The following is a 25,526-nucleotide window of genomic DNA, read 5'->3' on the forward strand; positions in this document are numbered from 1 at the left end:
ACCCTGACAAAAGCTAAGGGCAGTGCTACACTACAACAAAAACACGGGCAGCTCTTTGGAGTAGTGTAAAACAGCAGAGAAAGGCTGAAGGTAATCTTGGAAGATAAAGTGAAACTCCTTGCTGTAGATGATGCCTCTTCTTTGTTTGGATTTTCTTAAGCTCTGGCTCCCATGTTATCTCCTGTTAGGCGGCTGTGGACTGCTGTGAGCAGTGGGTGCATTAATATGCAACGTTTTTCTGCTTGTAGTTTTTCAGAGCAGTAAGTAGCACAAGAGGTATTCATAAGCTGTAAAGTATTTGTGCAAGTGGGAAAGGAATGCGTTGAATACATACCTTTTTTATTAATAAGGTCGACTGCACCTTTTTCTCTGCTTGGCTTCACAAATCTTGTAATTTTGTACCTGGCATTCATTTTGTTTGGTTTGTTTAAATTAATCTCTTTTTGCCCTTGTTCTTCCCATTTAATGCATGTTTGTAAAGCATTTAGGATGTGTAAAGAATGGGAGGCAAAGTTATTTTTGTTTGTTATTCTTATTGGCCTTGATCCTTCTTCTTGGAGCTGTCTCCCACTTTGGTGTGCCAAGGTCACCCTTACATGCAAGTCCACTGTCATTTCTGGTTTATGGCTGGTAACTTGTCTCAATAAAAATTTCTGCAGAGAAAAAGTGATAGAAGTGTGGGAAAAAAAAGCCTCCTAGAACAATACATTCATGTTGGATCTTCATCATCAGTTTAAAGCAGACTCCATGGGACTGCACAAACTGGTATCACCTGGCAGAGGTAGCAGGGGATTTCTATCGAAGGGGATGAGAAATCCATTCCTTGAGCTGGGATGCCAGGCTTGTCTGTATCCATGAGCCCTAGGGGTCACTCACCTACCTTTGAAAAAGCAAGCTGTGTTCAGGTGTTACCTTCAACCAACCCTCTGCCCTCTCAGTAGGAGTTAAAGATTCAGTGCCCTTTGATAAATGGATTGATATGTCCTGGCAGGTGCCACTGACACCATTTGCTTTCTCCTGTAATGTCCTGGGGCTGTGTGTGAGCTATTGCCATGTGTGTAAGGGCTGCTTTGTTTGCCTCCAGTCACAGTCTTGCCAGCCATCAGCTTATTGCTCCATCCAGTGCTGTGGGTACCTGGAGGAAGAACAGCTAGTGTGAAATGAAGTTCTGGTCTCAAAAAATGTGTTTCCCTTTCAGAAGAATTTCTTGTCCCCATCTCCATAATTGAACCTTACAATATCTTCACAATTTCAATTTCTTTTCTTATCTGATTTGTTGAGTTCTCTATTCATCCCCAGCCCTTCCTGCAAGCCCTTCCTCTCACAAAACCGCCAGTGCTTTCTTTGAACCTACAACATCTATAATCCAAAAAAGCAGTTTGCCTCTCAGGCCAGTAGAGCAGTACAGCAAAGCACCCAGTTCATCAAACTGTTGATTTAATCTTCTGAATACAAGAATAATCCCCAGTGTAGTTTCTGAAATAGGCTGACAAGATCCATCCTAATCATTCAGATCGCTTCCAGTCGCTCAGGTTGCCTGTCTGGGGCTGTGTGGACGCTGCTCTGAGGTGGCAGTGTCTCTATCAGTCTCCCAGGGCACAGCCTTTGATGTTTAGAGAATTGTAGATCCTGTCCTATGTGTGAATTAAATTTCTGAACGGGAACAAACTGAAAAGGGAACAAACCTGAAATCATCATCTGAACCGGTTCCAACCTCCCATCCTCTCCTCCTTTGCAGTTTTTCTCAGACATTAAATGTCATGCTGGGGGAGGAGGAGGGAGGGCAGCATCCCTGATTTCTGCTTTCTGTGGGTATCCATTAGGGCTGAACAGCACCTAGAGGAGGCTTATGCTCCGCATAGTCTCCTCGTCCGCAGGGAGAGGTTCCTTCCTTGTTGCTGTTGGCCAACACACTGACTTCAAGTACCTTGTGCCCAATTCACCCATTTAATGGCTTTTTTGCTGAAAGCTTGTGAAGCTCAGTAGTTAATATACCTCAGTACACAGCTTTTAGAGATCAGATAAATTGATTGGTAATTTGATGAACTCAAAGAACATCTATAATAGGGTAACTAAAACGTGTTAGATGTCAGCACAGCCTCTCTGCCTTCTCTGCAGTGTGTACGTTCTCTCTTCAATATGTGTTGACTGGTGTACAGTACATTACATCAAATTACAAGCAGCCTCTATGCAAACAGCAGCTAAGTGTTTGCTTCCTCCTCAGCCTGCACGATTAGTGTGGAGATGCGTTTGCAGTCTGTGTGCTGAAGGGTGAACTGTCAGAGCCTTACAGGGATTTTGTTTCTCTGGCATTTAAGAGTACCTTTGCAGAGGGAGAGAATGATGCTTATGGGCTGTTTCATCTTGGAGGAATCCATCCTCAGGCTCAACTTGTGAAATAAATGTGGCAATGTGTGGTTTGAACTTAGTGTCTTAACACTGAATTTAGCAGCTGAATTTAGATAACAATCTGGTATCTGGTCTCATCAGTGTATCACTATGAAGACTTGTTAAAGGCAGAACAAAAAGACCTAGAATGTGATCTTGTCTCTTTGTTAGAACTCAACACTGGAGCATTTGTCAAGTCTAGTCTAAAAAGAGCAAAACAAGAGGTTCTTTTGTCTTACTTCTGAGAGCTTTCCCCATTATCTAATATTTATGATACCCTTCCTCAGCATTTTTTATTCAACCCAATTTTCCCCTAATTTCATTCATTTTCTCATTGCCTAATAATTTAAATTTCTGATTTCCTCCCTCTTTGTTTACATGCTTGTTTTTAAGCAGGATTGGTATTTATAAATGTGTGTATTTATATAGATAACACTGTTACCAGTGAAACCAGTGCTGCTTTTCTAATGGAAAGCAGCACTCACACACACCCACCCACCCAGGTGTGCACACAGGAACCGTCTCTCACCTGTTTTTACTGAGGTGCAGTTGTACCTCAACAGCAACTACATCACCCAGCTGCAATAAATACCAGTGCTGCCTGTTACTTCTGTGTAATTCACCAACCAGTGTACAATTAATTTCTGGCCCTGTTATTGCAGTATTGGCTATTTTATGAAACTGTAGAGAGTTAGCACAGTGAATTGATTAAATGTGTTCCAGACCTTAGGCTGGAGTCTGTGTGTCTGCTGGGATTTCAATGATTGAAGCTTGTGCTTCTCTTGGGATATTCCAGATTTAGACTTAGTCTTGGAAATTGGTTCAGGTAGACTAAACTGCCCTGTGTGTGGAATTCACTTGCATAAGAGCCTGACTTTGGGGAGTCTGAGATTTCTATTTCAGCTCACAGTGGTCCTTCTACATGTGGCAGGAAAAATACATTACTATTGTGACTTAAAAATAAAGCCAAGACCAGGGTTTGTTTTGAAAAGGTCCTTAAAATTATGTCTCTGCCCTTACAGAATATGCTGTCATCATGTTAATGGAAAAATATGGCTAATAATTACTCTATAAATTGACTCCCCAGAACATCTCAAATTTGTGCTGAATTAAGTAGTCCAAAGATCAGACTTTAAAAAGGAACTACTCCATGTTTACAGCGGCTGTACCTTCTGAAGTGTTTAGTAGTTTACTGTGGGTGTGTTAAATACATGTTTCATGACAGCCTGGGGCCACTTCTCTGAAGGTTTTTTCCCCATCTGCCAGTCATTTTAAAGAAACATAAATAAAAGAGCTACTCCAATTTCTTGAACATATAATGCACGTTCCCCCGAGACCAGGGTGACTCAGAAGTAGCTTGTAAATAACATGTTCAATGTTTTTAAATAGATGTGTACCATCAGGCTTGCAGTGAGGTCTTCAGCCACGGCAAACTTGCTTTGCCTGTCACAGAATCTAATCCTGTGATGATGAGGGGTGGGTTTTTGTTTGGTTGGTTTTGGGGTTAATTGGTGGTTTGCCTATACATTCTGCTGCCCCAAGGATGATCCCAGTCACAGTTTGCTGTTAAACACCTTTGCTCAAATGAAGATTTCCTGGCTTACCCATTTGCATTTTAGCCCCATTGTAAGTAAACAGGAAATAATGGCAAAATTTTGTTTTGTTTTTGTTAAAAATAGTAAACATGCATCTCATATGCAGTAGAACTGTCTGGGAGTAGAATGTGGAGAAGAGGTTGTCCTGGCAGGTGTTCAGCAGTGGAGTGGCCAGCAGGTAAAAGATGTTGCCCTGCACAGAGGACAGCAACAGTGAGGAATGGCCACAGAGCCAGGACACACCGAGAGGCTGCTGAATCTGTGCCCGTCTCCAAGAGGCCACAGAGGAGCAAGAGATGGGAGAAGAAAATGTGGCAGCCGAGATAAAGCTCTAAGCCTCTGGTTTGAGAAGACTTGTGATAACTAGGTTATTTTATGAGAAGAGCTAGCTTTTCCTTCCCAGTTATTGCATTTCAAGTCTTTTAATAAGAAAACCAGCTTAATTCCTTCTCCTTTCTTCTCCCTCCCCATTCTTCTGAACAGGAGCCAAATTCCTTCTTTCGTAATTTCAAGCTGCAAGGTTACTTTGAGCTCGCACGCCTGGGTCAATTGAGGAGTGCCTGGATTGTGGATTTTTTTTCCCCCAGGGTTGTCTCATGATGTACTGGACAGTACACAGAAATCATCTAATTTGCCCTGACATGCAGCAGGCTTTGAACTGGCTGGACTGTGGTTCTTGATCAGAGAAGATGACTCATATGGGCATGTAAAAATGCTGTATTGTGTGCCTGTCTGAGCATGTATATGCATTTTTTTAACCTCATTTTTCATAATAGTTATGTATACCACAGCATTTCCTTTGGCTGTTTAGGGAATTAAATGTAGTGTATGAGACCTTTCACCTTTAGGTCATTTGTTGAGATGCAGCTTCCGTTCACAGCAGCAAAAAGCCATTACTGCCTGATGGCTAATCACTCATTCGTGTGGCACTGAGATAACTCTTCCTTCAGTTAAGAGACATGGGTTTGTTGCAGGAAGAACAAAAAAAAATCCCCCATAATAGTGTCCTAGCTGTCTGTATCCTAGCTGTTCTGTGAGAGGCACAGAGCATCCCAGGGAGGAACACAGCATTTGTCCTTGCCGGCTGAAAACAGGACAGTGCTGGGTTTTAAGTTTGTGTGTTCATTTGTTCTGTGGAGAGAGGGATTTAGCTCCAGGTCTGAAGTGTTTGTGGTGTTTGCTTTTATTCCCTCCTGTTGTTGCCCAGCAAAAGCATAGTTCTGTCCCTTCTTTGTGTTCCTGTTGTCTGAGCTCAGGCTGTCCCCAGTTGAAGGGCTTGAATCTTTTGCTTGGTCTTGTCCAGATATAGGTGAAATACTGATACTTTTTTTTCATGAGCCTGAAAAAAAATATCCAGTTAGAACAAACCGTGTTTCCCAAGCCTCTTTTTGTTACAAAGTTTATCAGCTACAGCAACAAACCCCTGATAATAAGGATGCTTATACCAAAATGTTTCTCCTGGAACTTTAAGCCTACCTTTATTTCCTCTGCATTTAGTGCCAAGTTCAAGATCTGTTGTTGCTTGCATGCAATACTCTTTACTGTCAGAGGCTGTGTTTAGAGATTGAATTCTGAGTAGATTTAGCTTGTGTCTATGGGTGTGTGGTACACCATGCATGTGACATTCCTCCATTTATGTTCCTGAAAAGCCTTGGCAGCAAGGCGTTGTGAGATTTTTCAGGTTTAATGGTAATAACTAATTATTCCTATTTTTGGTTAATGGGTTAAAAGTGAGACCTGCCTTGCTACCTTTCCTCTGCCTGGATTCTGTAATGAAAGTACCATAACTAAGCTGGTGGTGACTGAAAGCTGTGTAAGGCCACGGGTGACATCCTGCCCCAGGGTTGTGTCCGGAGCGGTCCCTGCCAGAGTACAGGAATGAAGGAGTTGTGTGGCTGCCCCTGCTCTCTGTGGGTGTTTGATTTTCATGTTAATATTTCAATAGCCCCACTGTGAAAATGCCTCTCGCCGTTGATTGGAGGTCTGTGGTCCTTCTGGGCTTCTCTTTGGAGCCTTCCCTCTTTGCCAGCTGCAGAGGCATCTCTTCAATGCTTCTTTAAAGGAGGCAGAACAGCTGCATTAAAAAACAGGTGAAAGAGAAGATTGCTAAAAGCAGAGAGAATGAGCCTGTCAAATGATGGAAAGGAAATTGCTTACAAATATTTTCTGATTTCTTTCTTATCCCTTCTGCCATCCTTTCTCCTTTGTCCTCCTTGTGGTTTATTTTTATCTTAGGATAAACACTGTATTTATTTTCTGTTTGCTGTATGGAGAATTTCAATCTTTTGAATAGCAAAATACGTATAAAAAGATACTAGTATTCCTTTCTCTGGAATAACTGATGCCTTGCAGGGAGAACTAGAGGTTATGTGACAGTGGTATTGTAAAGGCAGGCCAAAGGAATCTGTTAATCAGTTTTCTTTTTCTTGTTGTCAATGTTTTGTTTAATATTTTATTTTCCTTTTTAAATAATAATCAATATTTCTTTGTAGAAATAGCTTAATAACTTTTTCTGCCATCTGTAAAATACTGTTGCTTTATAATATTTGTCAAACAATCCCTAATAAAGGAGAATGACATAAAGTTATCCTTTGTAATACTATTTTTGAGCTGTGGAGCTGGGAACTTTTTCCAGGTATTCATTAACTGAGATTTCTACCTCATTGGAAGATAAGTGAACATTGTCCCCGTTTTAAAAGTGAGACCTTAATGCTTAAGGTTAGTATTTTCTATAATAGCTATTGTCTCTTCACTTTTTGGTTGTCCAGGTATGGTGTATTTCTTCAGATGTGCTGATTACCCATAAGTTGAGCTTGAAGTTTTGAATAATGAGCTCCTGAGCATCTCCAGACAGAGCCGTGAGCCAGCAGGCACTTCTGGAAGTGCAGATTTGTCTGTGTCATTAACCGTGTACAGTGACCTGTGAAGTCCTAGCGGTCTTTTTGGCTGTAATCATTAAACCAGCCTCTCCTACTGGATAAAATGGGAAGAGAGCCTGCAAGCACAGTGAGAGAACCTTGACTGAAAATACAAATATCTTCAGAAAATGCTCTGGGAGTAATAGTAATAAAGAAAAAGTACAGTGGCAAAATAAATTGCTGCTGATACAATTTTTCTTCCTCTCTCTAGTTTGCCTCTAGTATGGCAGTTTTTCTCCCTTCGATAAATAAATGCAAAGATGGGAATCGCTGCCAAAAACTGTCACATTTCTGGAACTTTCAGCCCCTGATTATTCACATTAAGCCTCTTCCCCCCCCCCCCCCCCAGCAGTACAGTATTCTGAATATGTACACCCACCATTCTGTCAGATCTGTGCAGTCTGCGTCTGGTTCATCTTCTGTGTCTTTGATGTGCTCCATAACGTAGGCAAAGAGAGGTCTGATAGTCTCTCTAAAAACCTGACAGTTTGTGTGACAATCTGTCCACGAATCCACAGGCTCCTTGTCAACCAAATGAGCCTTTGAATATCAGAGGTTTCAGAACAGTGCTTGCAGCATTGCATATGCACCAAGGGGAGAGTACAACAGGCTTCCTTGTAACCTGAGAGATGTCTGCGTTTTCCTTAATCATTCCAGGGACATCTCATCATTGCTTGTTGGCTGGTTCTCAGCCCTGCACATGTCGGGGTTATTTAGCAAAGCTTGATTTACTGGAAACTGCACATGGAGAATAATTTGTAGTTGGGGGTAGAGGAAAAACCCTGTGAGGAGGTGGAACTTCCAGGCTTTGGCTTACTTCTGTTTTTCAGCGGTTTTTTGTTTGTTTCTTATAGTGGCTCTCTTCCTTGCAGTTTTTTTACCCATGCAAGTATATGGATACGATGCATTTTCTTCAGTATTCTCCTGTTCTCTTGCACATCCTTGCCTTGGGTTCCTCTATTCTGCCTTTCTCTGGGAACCCAGTGTATTTCATTCCTTAGCTACCTGTTGTATAAAAGGATGGGGTCATGAATTTAACATAGCTTTTTCTTTTAACTGGGACGGGAACTGTTAACTGGACCAGCTGCTGCAGTTTATAAATGGGACTTAGGGATATTCTCAGCACAGAAAGATGGGAGTTTTAGCTGCAGTATGACTGTCCGAGGTGGTGGGAGTTTTGTTGGAGGCTCTGTCAAATACCAGCTTTGGCATGACGGCATTAAACCTTAGTTAAAATGTTCCTTCCTTCCTTCCCAAAATAAGCTCTTGTGACAGGCCTGACAGGGGAATGTGCTTCGTATCTTTTTTATTGTATGACAAGTACTTGATGGCTGCCAATTTTGTTTAGTGGGGTTTTTTCTTCTTTATTTCCCCTTGAAAGTACTGGTCAGCCTTTGAGTGAAAATTTCACCTGCATTTCTTAGCACTCCTGATATTCTGGCAATTTCCTTCTTCCTCTCTTCTCCCTTTCCCTTAGCATGGATTCTCTGCATTCCTGTCGCTCTCATGGACAATGCCCGGTTGTTTGAGGCAGCATCCTGTGATCTCGGAGTTCATCCTGGTTGTATGGTGGATCTGCTGGTAGGACCCAGGTACCCCTGCAGGATGAGTTGTGCAGCTGCCCAGCGCAGGTGCTGGGATTTGGCAGGTGGTGCTGTAACCTTAATGCCATGGGCACCACGTTATCTGCACAGGTCAGCCAGTGCAGGACTTCTCTGAAGCAGGTGCTGAAAACTCTTGATGTTTAATCAATGCCTGGGAAGCCTGTTTACCTGCACTTGTCAGGTATAATTGATTTGGGCATTTACTGTGAATTCCTCACCTTAGCTAAACTTCCAGCTAGGAGGAGAGCAGGGTGATACTCCCCTACAGCAGTTTTGGTGTTAGTCTGGGCCTTTCACAATGCTGTTGCTGTCCTTGTCAGAAAGCCTGAGTTACCTGCTGGCATTTTATGGCCTTTCTCTTTGAAGCTGCTTTTACTTTCCAGAGTTTGTTTAAAGAATTGGCAATGCTTTGTTTATAGTCTTTCAGATGAGTGTGCTTTAAAGCAACATCATATAAACAGTGTTTCTTTCTCTTTTCTCCTTCTTCCCCTTTTAATTGCTTCTGTAGTAATAATTTCTTTTTTGCTGGTTGTCTTTTTGACTTGGAGATAACATGAGACTTTTCTAAATGTTTCCAGGGAGGCACTTGGAGCTTTTGGAAGTCCCTAATACCATTTTGCTGTGGGGTACCTGTTTTAATTAGACTCTTCCCAGGGTGCCTTCATTGAGACAGTCTGATTCTGGTATGGGATCACAGTCTGGGTCTGTAAACCCATTTTCACTTGGATGGAGTATCTCAGTGTAGGACCCTGGTTCTGGGAAGTCCTGGGATGCGTATTTTTATTTGAGTCACTGTGTGCTTTAGAGACTGTAGCTTAACCTTTTTGTACCTAGTTTGTTATCCACAGGATAAAGGCAGCCATGTTCCTTCTCCCCAGCCCTGCCTTCCTCAAGCTTTGTGGAGATAGGTGTTTTGTGGGATTTTATCTTTGAGAAGCTTTCTAGATATGCTACAGAATTAATATTTTGCTTTCAACTCGGGATAATATTGCAGACATGAGAAGATCTGTTCAAAGAGGAATGTACTTCTGCTCCTGACTAGTTTAACTTGCCTGTGTTCTTACTGTGGACACTACTCTCTTTATGCTTTCTCTGAATCTTAATCCAAAATTTATGATCTCACAGCTTATTGCCGAAGGAAAGAATAGAATGACACAAATTCAATGCTCTCATTTCATTATTGGTCTCAGCGGGAGGAGTAGATGAACCCACACATGAACAGCAAACAACAGAGCTGTGTTTAGAAGTTGGCTTTGGCTGAAAAAAATCTTTTTTTTCTGTATCAGCAAGCTGTTTGTAGTTCCTTGCATCTTTTCTCTGTTACCTTTTGAGAAAAAAAGCATATGAATTTTCAAAAAAGCAGTTTAACCCTTAACTTCTGTGCTCTAGTGATATGCTCTATAGGCATGTTTCTCTTCCTTGTTAATTGGCTTTTATTTGTATGTGCACTTGATGGGAAGGAGGAAATGTCTATGATCTCTTTGAGCTAACTGCTGGCTGATACCAGCAAATGGGCTGAGCAGGAATTCAGAGGAGCGAGCTCAGGAGGTGAAGAGATGATTTCTTGCAGCATATTCTGAAATTCCCAAACTCCCTGTTTTGGACCAAAGCTGATAGCAGTGATTGATTGTGTGAGTTGATTTTAACACATCTGTAGGGTCATCCAGTGACCAGATTGGTTCGGCTCATCTGCCTCTGTACCTGTGGGAGGGATGCAGGTACGTGGGGTAATTTTTCAAATCTGTTAGGAGCCATTTGCCTGAGACTTCTGAGTGGTGAGAATGAGCAGCCTGATCTACAGTGCGTGTGACCCAGGACCCGGTGAGGTGTGAGGAACCTGGGTGCACCTTTGCTTCCCTGAGGCACTGCTGGGAGCAAAGGTGGCTCCCAAAGCTGGCACTGACCGATGTTTCTCTGTAGCTTCCCGGAGTTCCTCATGGCAACAGCTGCATCCAGGGCATGCGTGTGTTGTCTGTCCCCAAGAGTGTGCAGGCAGGCCACAGTTGTGCTGCTTCTCAGGATGGTGTGAGGTCTTATTTCTGGCTTCAGAAGCAGCTGGAAGGAGGAATTTGAATGTCTCCCAGCTGACATTTGATTTGTAAGAAGTAATCTTTGCTTTCCTTACCTGTTTCTCTCACAAATTTGCAATGCCACGGCATGTATTGCCCCTCTCACAGCACTGCCTCTTGTGCTCTTTTGGATTTGAGAGGGGCTTGCAAAGAGCATTTTGCTGGAAGTTGGTGAGCGTGGATGTCAGGAGAAGGGATCGAAGCAACACGTCTGTCAGGTGCGAGGCAGATTGTGCCATCTAATCCCCCGGCTGTCGTCTGCAGCATTTGTCAAGGCCTCTGCTGCCCTGCTCCATTTCATCAGAGCTATCACTGGCATTCATCTAGGCTGGCAGCATTTCAACAGCTGTTAATCCTCTTTGTATCTCTAAACACTGTGACCACTGACAAGCTTCTATACTCTGGGGTGTCAAAATACCTCAAGATAGCTGTGGTGATGGTGGTTGGATTTGTTGGTTTTAAATCAAGACACCTTCTGATCTACTGACCTGGACTGAACCTGACGAAGAAATCTTTGTCCCAGTATCAGGTTTTTAATGCTGCAGCTTGATGTTCACAAATAATTTCACCTAAAATCTGATTAATTTCCAGTTCCTCATGCTTGTTTTCCTCAATTTTCTGTTTTACATGTTACCACAAGTAGCACATGTTTCACTGAAGTTGTAAGGAATGTGGTTTAATGTCAGTGTGAGAATGAGCTGGCAGGGTTTCTCTTTATGTTTCAATTACTTTCCCTCCTGAAATAACCCTGAGAGCTCAGTCTTGTGCTATAATGTTTTCTTACTTTCTTTGCTGTATGTTCTGGAAAGGGCCTGGGCAGTGTGGTGAGGTGTAGTAGTGTGAGTGTTGGAGTTTCTCTGCATGTTTGCAGCCAAGGAGGAATGCTGAATTAAAATTAGTCCAAATTTAGCTCTAAGTTTTAAAATTGATTCCCTTTGGAAGGGAATTTTTAGCACAAGGGTGTTTCGGAAGAGTGGAGAGCAAGGGTATAGCAGCAAATCTGTTGTAGAAAAACAGCAGGGTAAAGTGGTTCTGTTGCACTTTAGGCTCTGGTTATGTATTTTTACAACTTCTTGGTGTTTTTATTATTTGCTACGAACCATCATTTAATAGCAGGGAAAAATCTTTCAAACTAGCATTTCTTTGCTTAGTTTGTTTGTCCTCTCTGGAGAGCTATCTCCCCATATGACAAAGCTCTGATGTTTTGAAGTTGACTCCCCTAAGGCTCAGCTTTATTGAGAGAAGTGAAACATTTTAGGTGGTTCATTCATTCTTTCTGTGTCTTTTGTTATTTGAGCCCTTACGGTGTACTTTGGTCATGTTTTTAAACTTATTTCTGCAACTAAGACTGCCAGGAGCTTTATTTAATAATAGTTGAGGTCTTATGTTCAACTTTTTCTTTGTGAGCTGCCATTTTATCTCAAGCATCAAATATTGTGAAAGTAAATTAAAAGCAGCGTTCATGTCTTGTAATTCTGTGTGGAATGTTCTCTCTTTTACTGTACCACTGAATATCGTTTTATGAAGATTAAGGTCTTCACTGAGACTATAGGCAGCTCAAACTTTGTTTCAAGTGCAAATACCACACCTTGATCCTGCTGAATAGCCCTTGTGTGAAGGTGACCCCGCTGAAGTTGGAGGAAGTGCTCAGGTGGTTCCTGGCTTAGCTCGTCGTTCGCAACCATGGCATAAATCCCTGGAATGTTTTAGGCCACTGGAACGTTCTTGCCTGCCATAGCATGGTGGGTACACTGCTGAAAATGAAGCAGATCTTGTGTCTGAAGTAGTATAGACAAGAATATTTGGAAAATTATTCTCTGTTAGTAAAGCCCCAGATCACAGAACCTGCTGTGGCTGTGCCCATGCTGAAAGGCCCTTCTCTTGCCCATTTAGCCCATTTGTTGCTCATTTAGTGTTTAGGACAAAACGGAATGTCACTTTCCCAAGGTTGGAAAGGGTCTAAAGGCCAAGGAAAACATATTTGAAAAGTCTGCTTGTTGAACAAACTCAGATTTAAATGGTAGCTCCCCGATTTTTATTACTTGGGGAAGCATTTAAAGGTACTGATTCATAGCATTAGAAATATGAGGTCTGAACCAACAGCAAGAGGCTCAGTTGGATCGCATGCAAAGATGTTTCCTGTTCATTTTTAAAACTCAGCAGCTTTATCTGCAGGTTGAAGGTGTTCTGTGCCTCTTCTCAATCTTTGTGTGTTTTTTTGTGTGCCTGGTGGTTGCTTTGAGGCCAAGTCTTTCCTCCTTTCCCTCACTGAGGTTGTTGCCTCTCTGTTCAGGCTCTTGCTTGCCTGCTTTTACCAGCTTCAGAATCCAGAACTAAAGCCTGGGTTCCTTTCCCAGCTATTTTTGTCCGTGTCCGTAGCTGATGTTGTTGAAGACGAGTCTGACCGAAGTGCTGGGCAGCTGAACTCTCTCTAATAAACTGGGTAAGGTTGTGCCACAACCACTTTAATCGACAATACATCCAGCAAGTGATTCTGCTGGCTATTGTTCCTTTCTTTAGGTGGGTTAAACACGACCTCATGCTGGGTCTCACATACAGCATATTTGTTCCTGTTTTCCTCTCCCGCTGCTGTTTCATGGCAGAGTGCTGCAGGCTAATACTATCTGATGGGGCTACTTCCTATTGCCTGAAAAATGTTTAATTTTGCTACCTTGCTTTCTCTTTTCCCCAGTTTCTCTCATTTTGATCTCTCAGATCTAGTCCCTTTGAGAAATCAGACAGTATGAAATATGAAAATTGCTTGGGTAGTAATTGGAGAAATGGTGAGACCTTTGAAGCCCAATGGAGATAACGCTTACATCTACTTATTCACATTATTTAATTTTTAATGGCAAATCTAATTAATGAAGCACAGGTCTTTTGGTTTCATGTGTGAATAAGTAACAGCAGGGAGCTGTAAGTCATGAGGTCTGTTTACAGGCCAGAGAAAAAGGCACCATTAAAAGCTGAACTTTTCAATATAGGAAGGAGAAAAATTGATTTAATAGCGTTGAAGTTTGACCACTCTGTAACAAGTAAGTAAACAAAAACATTAATGATAATTTGCCGGTAAAATGCATTTTGAAGTGTCTAGTCCTCCATGATTTCTCAGTTTAAATCTGTCTCTTAGGTCAAAGTTTGAAAAAGCAAAATCTGTTCTGTGTTTTTTTTGGTATGTAACATAAATTCAGGCACCAGAGATAAAACGCTTAAATATAGCACCTTGAAGCCCAGGCTCTGAAAACCTTTATAAACCTTCCAATTAGCTGAGCTTCACACAACTTCAGAGATACAGGCAGCTGTTATCCCTCACTTGCAGATGGAAAATGGTGACTTGCCCAAGATTGCACAAGTGGCAGAACCACTAATAGAACTTGAGTTATATCTGTCCTTTCCTTTTTCCAACCACTGAACAGTATGTGTCGGCTCATCATGTGCAGGACCACAGCTGCATTTATGGGAAAATAAATGAAGAAGGGCAAGAATAGTATTCTATATAAAATGACCAAATTTGGGGAGAGACGAGATAGCAGCTCGAACTGGCCCTAAATGAATAGCTGTCCTCGCTTTCAATACCATTTTGTCACTTTTTCTGATTGATTATTGCATATTTTCTGCTTGTGCCTTTTCAGAGTAAGAGCCTTGCAGATGAGCTCTGAGCGAGGCAGTTGCCAATGGAGTCCAGCAGCTTTGCCTAAAGCCGCTTTATCAGCGCTTTAGCAACACAAGACCTTGTAGTGCAGTCGCTGGGGAAGTGCAGCCATTGCCTCCTGCTGATTGTGCCTGGGAGGCTCCTCAGTGCAGCCAGAGGAGGAATTCATCCTCCACATTTAGCGACTGAGCAGTTTTGAGCGAAAACTCTTTCTGTGCAAGTTCAGGAGAATTTAATGCAAACCTCTTAAGCCCTGCAGCAAGACACTCAAGACGCTGTTTGGCAGCGCCTTAACTGATACCTGATACGCCTCCCTATGTTGTTAAAAGGGAAACAGGCTGCATAATTTTCTTTTAAAGAATAAGTAACATAAGTAGAAGCACTGAAATGTAAAATGGATTTTCCAGTGCTAGCAGCCAATTTTGATACTTGCATGTCAGTAACTTACAAGATCCTTCACTGCAATTAATGATAGAAGAGAACAAAAACACGACCAAACTGAAAATAACTCTGTGCTGGAAACACCTTGTTTTTGTGGTTGCATGGAATAATCAAAACTCATGAGTGGTTGGTAGCGACCTTTTCCCCCTCTTTCCCTTCACAAAGGTGAAGCTTGGAATGAAGGATGTGTTGTGGCCTTGATGCATTTTGCTGAAAATAAAATTGACTCTTAAGCATTTCTGGTGTTCTTTGAACTGAATATTCTGTTTGTTGTTGGAAATTGTTATTAATTATAGAAGATGACTTTGTGACAAGATAAGATCTGAGACGCCTTTAATTTTTAGAGCTGAGCATTCTATTCTTTGTTTCAGAATGCAGAGATCTACAAGCTGACATCCGAGCAGTACCAGGAGGCAGCCACCAAGGCAGAGGAGCGGATAAAGTGAGGAGCCCTTTTTGTTCTTTTCAGCAGTTCCAGTTGCATTTCATAACATTTTGTGTGTAGCTTCTGGATGTTCCTGCAAACAGAGTGTGAAGTTACCTCCTGTCAGGTACTGAGGGGGCTGAGCAGGTGTAAGCTGGCATCCTCTCTTTCTGTGCCAAGCTTGACAGAGTTTAGTGTGAAGCTGATAGATCTTGTGAGGAAGGGTGAGGGAGAAGAGAGGGACTTAAAAAGTTAATATTAAATAGGAATATTTACTAGGGTTTTCAAAATAGCAATGGAACATGTTTAATCTGTTCCAACTTTGACCCAGTGCATTTAACCTACACGCTGCAGCATTGGGCTGGTGCATGAAAGTAGGAAAAACGGTGCCAGTTCTAAAGTTTTCATTGTCCAGGGAAAAAAAAAGCTAAACATTCTAAATCTCATCCCTTTCAGTTTCAAATTAGAGTTGTAATTTTCATTAATGCTTTCGTAGAATGGGTGCAACGATTTTTCTGGTCTTTTTAGTTGGCCTTAGCACAATAAGTGGACCTTTAATGTTGTCTTTTTACCATGAGCATATATAGTGTCTAAATTTGTATTTGCCAGTAGTGTTATATAACTTATTGTTCCACTTGCACTAACAGCTGCCCAAGAAAAAATATTTTCTATAATTCTTTAATATTAATGAGGCTAAAGCAATTACACTGTCAAGAGCAGCACTTGGATCTCAGTTGGGTAAACAGTTGGCCAACATGCAATAAACTGGAGTAGCAGCATATGTAGTCCGGTTGGGTCTAATCCAGACTCTACAATACTTAATTGCATAAATAGATAATATAGTAGTGATGAATATATTAGGGGGGTGTGCAGTATATTGTGCTGTCTTTATTTAAAATTATGTTTGACTGCCAAAGCGTCACATAACCTGTTGTAATTTCGCATTTTTGTTTGGACAATCAAGCAATAAGTTGCTAAAGAAGCCAAAATAAGGCAGCTAACACATTGCTTGCATTTCCATACTGTTTTCCATAGCAGAATTCTAAATTCTCTTTTTAAATAAAATTTTAAAAATTCATAGGACATAATGTTCTGATACTTTGATCAATTGAATCTTTTCTTGGATTTGCTTCTGCAAATGTGTGATCAATTGTTGTGAACTTGTGTAGTGGAGTTTTATCCTTGTGACTTGGTGAAAGAAGCAACTGGGACCTGGGATTATGTTCTTCACTTACTCTTACAGACTGTAACTACCATATTTTTTATGGTAGTCTGAAGGTTGGTTCCTGATGTTTCCATTTCCTTTGATCTGTTCTATTTCTTGTGGAGATGAAGACTGGTAATGTAGGAAACTCAGGAATGCAGCCATTTCTTACAAAGGTTAGTGCCAGAGACCAACATAAATGCTAATGAATTCTTTCTTTCAAGATTCAGAGAGTGATGAATGCTTATGGTCTCTTAAGGGTTTCTTCCCCTTTTCTTTGAGCCTTTATCATCTAACAGTCCCTGGCTTCTGGCCTTATTGTACAATGCTCTTCTATTTGATGGCAATATGAACTTGAGCCATTATAAAGGGATGTATTCCTTGGGCTGTCTTCTTTGCAGCAAAAAGGGACACCTGCCCTAATATGAATTTTGTGTGAAAAGATAACAGGGCTGGGGGTGTCTTGAAAATGGACAAGATGAGTGGCATGAATGAAACTGAGGGTGAAGGTGAACATCATGCATTCTATTTTTTTACTGTAGAAATTGCCAGCAGTAGCCAGGATTGCACTGAGCTGAGCATTGGAGTTTATGATCTGGGAGTGATAATGCCCTTTGATAATTGTACATGCAGGAAGAGCCATTGCTTTCCCCCATCAGTCTGCAGTGTGTCTCTTCCAGCAGCATGCAGTGACCCTTTTCAGTTCATTGCTTTGTGTACAACATGCTGTACAAACACCCCTGAAGAGTTTGTGTGCCTCACACCTGGATCATGATATGGCTGGGACAGTCAGAGGAAGGTTCCTTCCTACTCTGGCATCCATGCTTAATTGGTAGGACGTGAAGTCTGTGTGTTGTGAGGTTCTCTTCTTAGGCATCTTACATTCAAGTCTTTCTACAGCCTGTTTATGGTGATAACTTAAAAGATCCTGTGACATCAGTGGAAGGAAGAGTTTGCTCATCCTGTTTCGCACTTTCATATTAGACATACAAGCACAGTAAGTGCTAAGGATAGGTTAGACTGATTTATGCAGATCTGGTTCTTTGGTTCACAGGAATAAACTGACACTCCTGCAAAATTATGTGAAATGGAATATAGCCAAAGTATGAATGAAGTACAGGTCTGCCTGTTTCCAGTGCTGGACTGTGATATCTCCTTAAGGAAAGGAAGCCAGGAGTGGCACTTTCTCTATCTGCAGAGAGTCCATATCCTTCAACATAGCATCTCTTCCTTAGCTTCTGTTATTCCTGTTACACTGTGAAGACCTGCCCCTGGCACTTGTGCCTTGTGAGACCAATCTCCCCTGTATCTGTTCTCCTCTGCCACTGTGTATCAGCAGGGCTGGGGCTCTTTCCACAGTGAGTGCTCTGTTTTTCAGAGTCCATGTCAAAGCAAAGAGAAGAAATATCTGAAACAAAACCCCAGTGTCTTCTTGGCATTTAATGACTTTTTTAATTCTGCTGTCAACGCTTAACAGCTCTGCACAAGTGGTCTAGTGTTCCATGGCCTGTTTCCTCTCCTTAGTGATTGTCAAGCATTGCAGGATTTAGGAATATTGTACACCTTTCCACCAGTGACCCTTCACAGCATGCCTGCGAGGTAGGCAAGTAAACCTTCCTATCTGCCTTTGTAGAAAAACAGAAGTGAAGTACTTAGTGCTGAGCTTTGTGTTAAATCACTGACACAGTCATTAGCTCTTGTTTCCACTTCAAGGCTTCACGCCTGCATGGCCTGACTTGCGCAGTGGACTTTGTTCCTCATCTCTTCATCTGAAGCCAGCCTGCTCCCTTCTCCACATACCTCCTATCAGACTGTCTCCTTCTCCTTTGTTCTGGGCTCTGTCCAACCTGTTTTATTTCCTCCCAGGAAAAAGATCCTAGCAACAAGATACCACTGAGCACAGCTTTCAGCACCTTAAGCAACTTGCCCTTGTTGCTTGCATGCTGTGGTGAATTGGACAGTTGCCACGGACATGTTGTCTCAACTATGTTGTTATAATTGGTGCATTATTATTTTTCTCTTTTGTTAACCAACAGAATTAAAGTCAGGGGACCTAGAACTTCCCCCCCTTTCTTTCCCTGTTTAGCGAACTGTGCACATCAGTAACCACCCACAAAGGAAGCAGCATGTAAATAAAAAGCCAGTGCTCCCCGCCCTTCCCTTCGTTCCACATCCTTTTCTCAGTGTTCATAGAGCCATGACTCAGACTGGGTTTAGAGAAGACAACTTGCTAATCCCCTCCCTGCTACAGAGAATAAAATGGCATTTCATTCCAAGCTCTATTAATGCGCTCGCTCCAGGGATAAAGCAGCACTCCCAAAAGGCAGTGGCCAAATTTTTTTTCTGTTGCGTTGTCTTTGTCTTCTTTTGAGTGTTACATTTAGATTAGCTTCTGAGGATTAAATGTTATTACAGTCCCTGAATCTGTTAAGGGAAAGGAAAAAACCATCAGTAAAGAGGTTATGGCTTAGTGCAGCACTCTAGATTTATGCTCAAAATGCTGGTTTGGTTTTTTTGGTTTGGTTTTTTTTTTGAGTGATTTATTTTCTTTTGTGAAGGTTGTCTTATCACTTTTTGTTTATTTATTTATTTATTTATTTATTTATTTTTGTGGTTGTTCATTTTGGATGCAAGAGTTGGCCTGGGTGGGGGTGTGACTCTAAAAGGTAAAGCTGCAGGAGTCAGGTGAGGGGATTAGGAAGCTGTTAAAAGAAAAAATTGTTCTGAAGCTGTGTTTCTCTCTGAGATCTCCCTGCAGTTTTCAGAACTGTTTCTGAAGTTGCTTACTGATGACTCTGTTGCTTTGCATGTTGTGCTGAGAGGACTGCATTGCTTTGTGCTGTTATCAAGGAGTGCATAAAGAAGGTCAGCATCTTATCCTGGTGGAGATCAGCCTTGAATCCAAGGCAGCTTTCTAATGGAGAAACTGCCGAAGAGATTTGCTCCATATGGGACTTACTATGTAAGAGTTTCATTTAATGGTCCTAGGATCTTTAAACTTAATGGACATGAGTGTTTAAGGTGATTATGTTAGAGAAACCAGCAAGCAGTTAAGTATCCTCCTGGCTGAACATGGAGTAGGAAACCACACTGACTCAGTGAGGGTAGGGGAAGAAAGTTCATGAATGGATTGTCTGCTAGGAACACGGAATTTATGGCTTGCTTTCAGTACTCATGGAAATGAAGGTTTTATTGAATTGCACAAGATTTTATGAGGCTGATGGCCCCGTAGTTAGAATGGCAAGATTAACTGGAACCTAGAGAAACTACCTGTTTTGTTTGTTTATGTAGATCTGGAAAGTTTATAAATTAGTTATGTGATGATACTTGAGTTTGTTAATCTGGAAGTCTACTGTGAGGCCTTGGGTGTTTCAACAGAGGACTGTGCCCAGGAGACACAGGTCTGAAACAGTTATTATATGGACAGTTGTGAAGCCAAAGGAGAAAGGTAAAGACATCACAGTTTTCAAACAAAATTGCTCTGGGATTTCTCCTATCATTAGATTAGATAAATGATTAATTTAGTGTTGAAATTAAGAGCCTCTCCAATAGGGATTTAAGAGTTTTCAGGAATAAGAGATTGATTATTGCTGAAAGCTCATCCATGGCTTTACCTCAGCATAGTGCTTTTGTGCTCTGCAATGATGATACCTTCACCAAAATGATTTGACTCCGTCCCAGTCCTGTTCTTCCCTTGGCGCTTGGTTTATGCTAGTTGTTCCTTCTCTGTCTGCACTAAGTCTGTTTCATAATCTTTAAATAAAGAGATGGGTTATTAGTCAAAGCTTTTCTGTTTCTCACTTTTATAAAGTTGCTCTTAGTAGGAAATTGAAATATTCTCTAAGAGATTATAATGCATGAGTTTCCTCAAAGTTATTTCAGAAGAGGGTAAAACTATATGAGTGAATTTTGAATTTGTGTCATTTTACATGGTGTGCATTTTACTGAAAGAAAAAGTTTCTGATTATTTTCAGTTCTGCTTCACAAAGTTTTTCATTCGTTCCCTTAGCATGTAAACATTTTCCTTATGAATTCTGGAAGACCTATTGTTGAACAACTACTTGTACCAGTGCATTGATTTCCTAGCAACATACATTCCCCTACTGCTTTAGGAATATGGTATGTGGAGATAGAAGTTGAATATGTGCAGTGGATTTGCATAAATTTTCCAATTGGGCCAGATTATTCTTTTTTGAACCAAATTTTAAAACTTGAAAATTTTTATTAGGTTCTGTGCTTCATCCAAGCCATCCATTTCTGAAGTTCAGTTCTTGGGGATTACTAAGATGCTGCTTCTAAATAAGATTTTTGTTTTGCCCAGTTAGTAAAATGATGTTCCGATCTAATGTTCACAGCATTGTGTTTCCTCTCATGCGTGATGAGAGATGGCTGATAAATTAGTCCAATGAACTGAGATTGCAGTTCTGTTAGCACTGAATAACTGGTGTCTCTTCAAAATTGCAGGAGCATTTCTTCACCAATACGTTGGTAGAACTTGGGCATTTATAAAACAAGATCTGAATAGCAAGGATTGGAATAGCAAAGGAAGAGGTGCCAAAGACTCCATGTAGTCTGTTAGGGATGTTTCTGTTGCTCTCGATTTTTTTACATGGAAAGCACTTGTTTTCTGTGGTAATGTTGCCTTTATAAAGCCCTTAGATCAGGATTTGTTGGCAGGCCAAATCCAGATTGTTTTCAAAAGCGTGGATATTTGTGCAGCTGTTAAAACAAACCTCAGTCATACTTTGTGCATCAGAGGACATGAAATATTTCAGTTCACAGCTCTTTATCGTGGAGAATACAATGAAAATAAAAGCAGATCTATGCCCTCACATTGGGAATTGCATATTCCAATGTGTACTATGGTGGAAGCAAGGTTTCTCCAGGTTTCATAGTATTTTAGTGTGTATTTACAAATAATGGCAGATCCACACTAAAATCCAGAACTTTTTGTGCCTTTGGTCTTCCCCTCCCTCCCCTTGGCTTGAGTTGGGAAAGGTATCATGAATATTAATTAATGACCCAGCTTAGCCTATTCCTGCTGTGTTTTTCTGCCTCTGTCTTCAACTTGTGTGTGCTGTAGTGTGTTGGTGGTAAGGGCATAGGGTTGATCTGCAAAGGACTGAGGTTAAAGCTGTCTGGGGAAGCTTTCCAGAAAGAGTGGCAAATTAAAGATGTCAGAAGCAATAATGCCTGAGAAACCACTTGTTACCAGCAAATTAATGACTTGTTTGCTAATTAGCAGCCTAAGGCAAAGTTGAGGTAACACACTAACAATCTGGTCATTAATTCAGTTGCAACTGATTTCAAGGGCAGTGTTGCTATTTTGAACAGTAATTGTACTCCTGATTCTGGATTATACACGCTGTGTCCTTACTGTTGAGTCAGAGACTCCTCCTGGAGTGAGGGAGGGATGGTAGAAGACACCAAAGGCAAGTACCAGTGGGGGAAATTCGAGGAAATAGTTTCTTTTGTAGGTCAGAGCTTCTATATTTTTGTCTTCTGAGGAAATAAGGACTGTTGTAGGACTGCTGTGGACACCTTGCATCATGGTGATTCATCTGCACAGAGGAAGTTGGTGGTATATGCTGAGCTGATGAGAGGTTGAAGTCCTTTTCTCCTTATAGAAGAAGAGAAAAACCATCTCTGCCATCAAATCAGGCTTCAATGACTTTATTTTACTATTTATTTATTTGGTGTGATTTTGACTGTTCATGAAGTTACTCTGATAAAACGGGTTTCTAGGCTATAGGATATTCAGCTTATTGTGAGAGAACCCTGCTGGGTTTGGTTCTTTCTATACTTGTATTTTTCTTGTTAGTCCTGGCAGCGTCTCTTGCTTGCATGTCTGGGACATATACATACCCTACCAACCACAATTCAAACTAATTTGACCCAAAAAAAATGGCATTTGGAAGGCAGGAGCACTTGTTCAGGGATGAATATTGTTTCCTTGGAGAGAACTGGTCAGTGTTGTGCTGACTGCAGGAGCCACCAGCAGCACACTGGAGCAGCCTCAGTAGGCACAGACTTGCTTCACCTGAGACGTTTCACCTGCTCTTCTCCAGACTTAGAACCATGTTATCTAAATTGTTTTCTGTAAGGATTTTTTCAGTTTTCTGAGGACTTCTTGAATTTACAGTATTTACTTATAAACAAAAACAGGCAAACAAAAACCCCCGACCTCACCCCAAAACCAGACTTTGAAGACTTTTTCTGTGTGTTTGCTTTGAAAGCACCATTACTGATGTTCTCTGAGGGATAAGTAGCTTCTTAATGGGGATCTTTGCTTAGTCAGTGCTCAGAATTGCACAGCTTGGTGAAAGGGGGCACTGTGGTTTTGAAGATTAGAGAATGTGGGCAGAAGGGGAATTTTTAATAAGGTGAATGTTTAGCTTCAGATCCCACCTGAACTTTAACACCGGCAGCTTCAATCTCCTCTCTAAATTTGTTTTGGCATCTTTAGCAGGATATGCCACTCTGTCAGTGCAGAATATATTAATGGACTCATATTTTTGTCCATCACTGGTAGCCCTTTGTGTAGCATGAAGTAAACTGTAGGAACCTAGTGCAATGCTCAGGGGCATTTTAGAGAAGTAACTGCTGTTCAAATGAGTAGTTAGGGTTTTCTTTTAAAAAAGAACATTTCATTTGCAGTGTGACATTATTATAAGATCATCTCACATAGGAGAAATTTACTGAACCTGCTGTCCCTCATGTCTTGTGGTTATATGTAATCAGCATATCACATCTTCAGTTACTTTCTTTAGAAAACGGAAAACTTTTTGTGAAGGTATTTAATAGACCAACAGTTCCCTGACTAATTCCCAAACATTATAGCACTGTCACAACCCATATATTCTTAGGGCTTGTGCTGCATATCTTCTACAGACTGCATGCCTTCCCTTCCTGACCTGAGATCTTAACCAGTTTTTAGATTGTGTTTTTTATCTGAAGAAAGAAAATCCCTATTCGGGTCACTTGTTGGGCTGTGTGTTGTTTTCAGATTCAGTTATTGCTTGCTATATTGCTTTTCTGCCTTGTGGGAGCTGAGCCAGCTTCCTTTCTGATTCAGAGAACTCCTTCCAGCAACAAGATTCTGACTCATTCCTGCTTGGCTTCCAGAGACCGTTTTGCTGCTAACTTTAGGCTCTTCATCTTTGCTAGTCAACTTTTAGTAGCTTGGCATATTTGGGAAAAAATGGTGCATGGCTTTGTGGGCAGGAGATCCAGTTCTGTTAACTTCTGTATCTCTTGGCAAGTGAAGGAAGAGGCAGTAGTTTTCCTTTCATCTTCCAAACTGGCAGTTTCTCATAGCTCAGTGTTCTACCATCATAATCAGTAAAGAATTTACATCCAAATGTACATTGGAATTATCCACTTGTGGGGAGAAGTCTCTCATTATTCTAAACCACTTGCCATCTGCCATGCAGAATGCTAATAGGGGTGATTAGTTATTGCATTTGCAGGTTCAGTAGGATAAGGATAATTTAATTTTACATGGTTTAGTACAGTTTTTTGCATATTGCTGCCCTTCTGCTCCCCCAGAGACCCACAGCCCGCCACCACAACCCCAGTGCCTGCAGCTTATGGGGTCTAAGGAAGCCAGTCAAATTTGGTTGAAACTGCACTTGACAAAACACAGTGAAGTGTAAGTCAAAGTCTTTCAAGGAGACCCATTGGTCAGACGGGAAATGACCACTTGTATGTGAGGATAAACCATGTAGGAGGACAGGGGAGTTTGTGATACACTGGAGTAAGTCAGATGGAGAGCTGGAACCAGCATTGCATGGGTCACACAATCTCTTTGCATCAATTTCATGACTGAAATGAAGAAGTTGTTGATTTCCAAAATTAGAGGTTGTTACAGAAAACTGCTAGATTTTAGTTACTTTTGACATGAATCTGTATGTTTTAGAGTTTGGAGGTTTTTTTGGTTTGGTTTGTTTTTTTTTTTTTTTTGTTGTTGTTGTTGTTTGGTGAATGGAATATGGATTGGGCAGACTGTTTCTACTGAATGCAGTACAGTGACACAGCAAGTGGCTGACACTTGAGACTTGGACTTTTGTGGTAACTTTTGTTCTCAGTGCTAGAATCTAATTACTTACACAGAGGAAAATTTCAGACCTGCTTCTGTGTATCTGTGATCTGTATCTGTCCTGGGAAGGGCAGAGGTGCAGTGAGTGCATGAACTACAGTGGGGAATTGGTAGCAGTTTCAAACAAGCTGTCAAAGCAGAAATTGAGACTGGGAAGTACCTGATTGACAAATTTTGTAGGATCACAGAGTCACCCAGAAGCTCACAGTACTTTAAAATATTCATTCATTAGGCACTCCATGAACAAGGTGTGGAAAATAGAATCGGGTGACCTGTTATTGAAATGCAGCTGTCAAGGGGGAGAAAGAGAGAGGGGAAATACTGCAGGTGGGCAGGAGTGTGCTGCTGACAGTGTGACAAGGCATATGAGAAGGATTTAGACAGGAGTACAGTGGCTTCAGCTGAAATTTGGAGGTAGCACCCCTGTTCTTGTGAAAATTGTCACGAGGTTTCACCTTTTAGTCTGTCCCCTCTTGCTCTAAACAGTATCTTACTTCTGCAAGCCTTCTATTCCACCTGGATCAGTGGCAAAGTCTGATGAGCAGTATTTTGAATACTTGAGGCTGATCAGAAATACTTCCTTCCTGATCACGTTAGTTTAGGCTCATGAGACATGCAGTTTGTTTACACTGTGCTAGGTTATGTAGCTTAAACATTACTGATTTTTTAGTAGGCATTTGGATAATCTTTTAAGCTTCTTCCATCTCTTATTTCTCCTGCCAAACAGCTGCAACACGATTGTTACCTCTTTCATTCAAGCTACGTTATCAAGCTGACGTGCAGGATCATGGAATCCCATAGCTTGTAGTGAGGGCACAGTGTTTGGTTTGTGACAGTGCAGCATCCTGCAGCCTATGCTGAAAGTTAGCTTGCCTGCCTGTTTGTTCTGTGCTTGATGAGTTTGTTATATGTGAGTGAAATGCTTCAATTGTGTTTAATTTTCTGCTGTAAATGTCAAGGATACAATAATGAGAGAGAATGAAACCTTTCTATGTGCTGTGTATTGCATCTGTCTGGAGTCATTTTTCTGACATGTTAGAGAAGCCATCAGAGCCAACTGCTACCCAAGGGAGGATGCAGTTTTACAGGTCAGTTAACCACCTATTGAGTTTTATATATGTACAGTGCAGCCT

General features: G+C 41.3%; 1 protein-coding gene across 4 annotated transcripts in view; it reads left to right on the forward strand.

Moving 5' to 3' along the window:
• Positions 1–25,526, forward strand: part of CHCHD6 (coiled-coil-helix-coiled-coil-helix domain containing 6) — a 110,248-nt gene that overhangs the window by 42,281 nt on the left and 42,441 nt on the right. For all 4 annotated transcript variants that reach the window (XR_011154879.1, XR_011154881.1, XR_011154880.1 and 1 more), the window contains one exon: positions 15,039–15,109. Coding sequence is in view for 1 of the 4 variants with exons in the window: in XM_069028411.1 (XP_068884512.1) it covers positions 15,039–15,109 (71 nt within the window). In the remaining 3 variants the exon portion in view is untranslated. The remainder of the gene's footprint in view (positions 1–15,038; positions 15,110–25,526) is intronic.

Source organism: Aphelocoma coerulescens, chromosome 12, assembly GCF_041296385.1.
Source record: "Aphelocoma coerulescens isolate FSJ_1873_10779 chromosome 12, UR_Acoe_1.0, whole genome shotgun sequence".
Taxonomy (NCBI): Eukaryota; Metazoa; Chordata; class Aves; order Passeriformes; family Corvidae; genus Aphelocoma; species Aphelocoma coerulescens.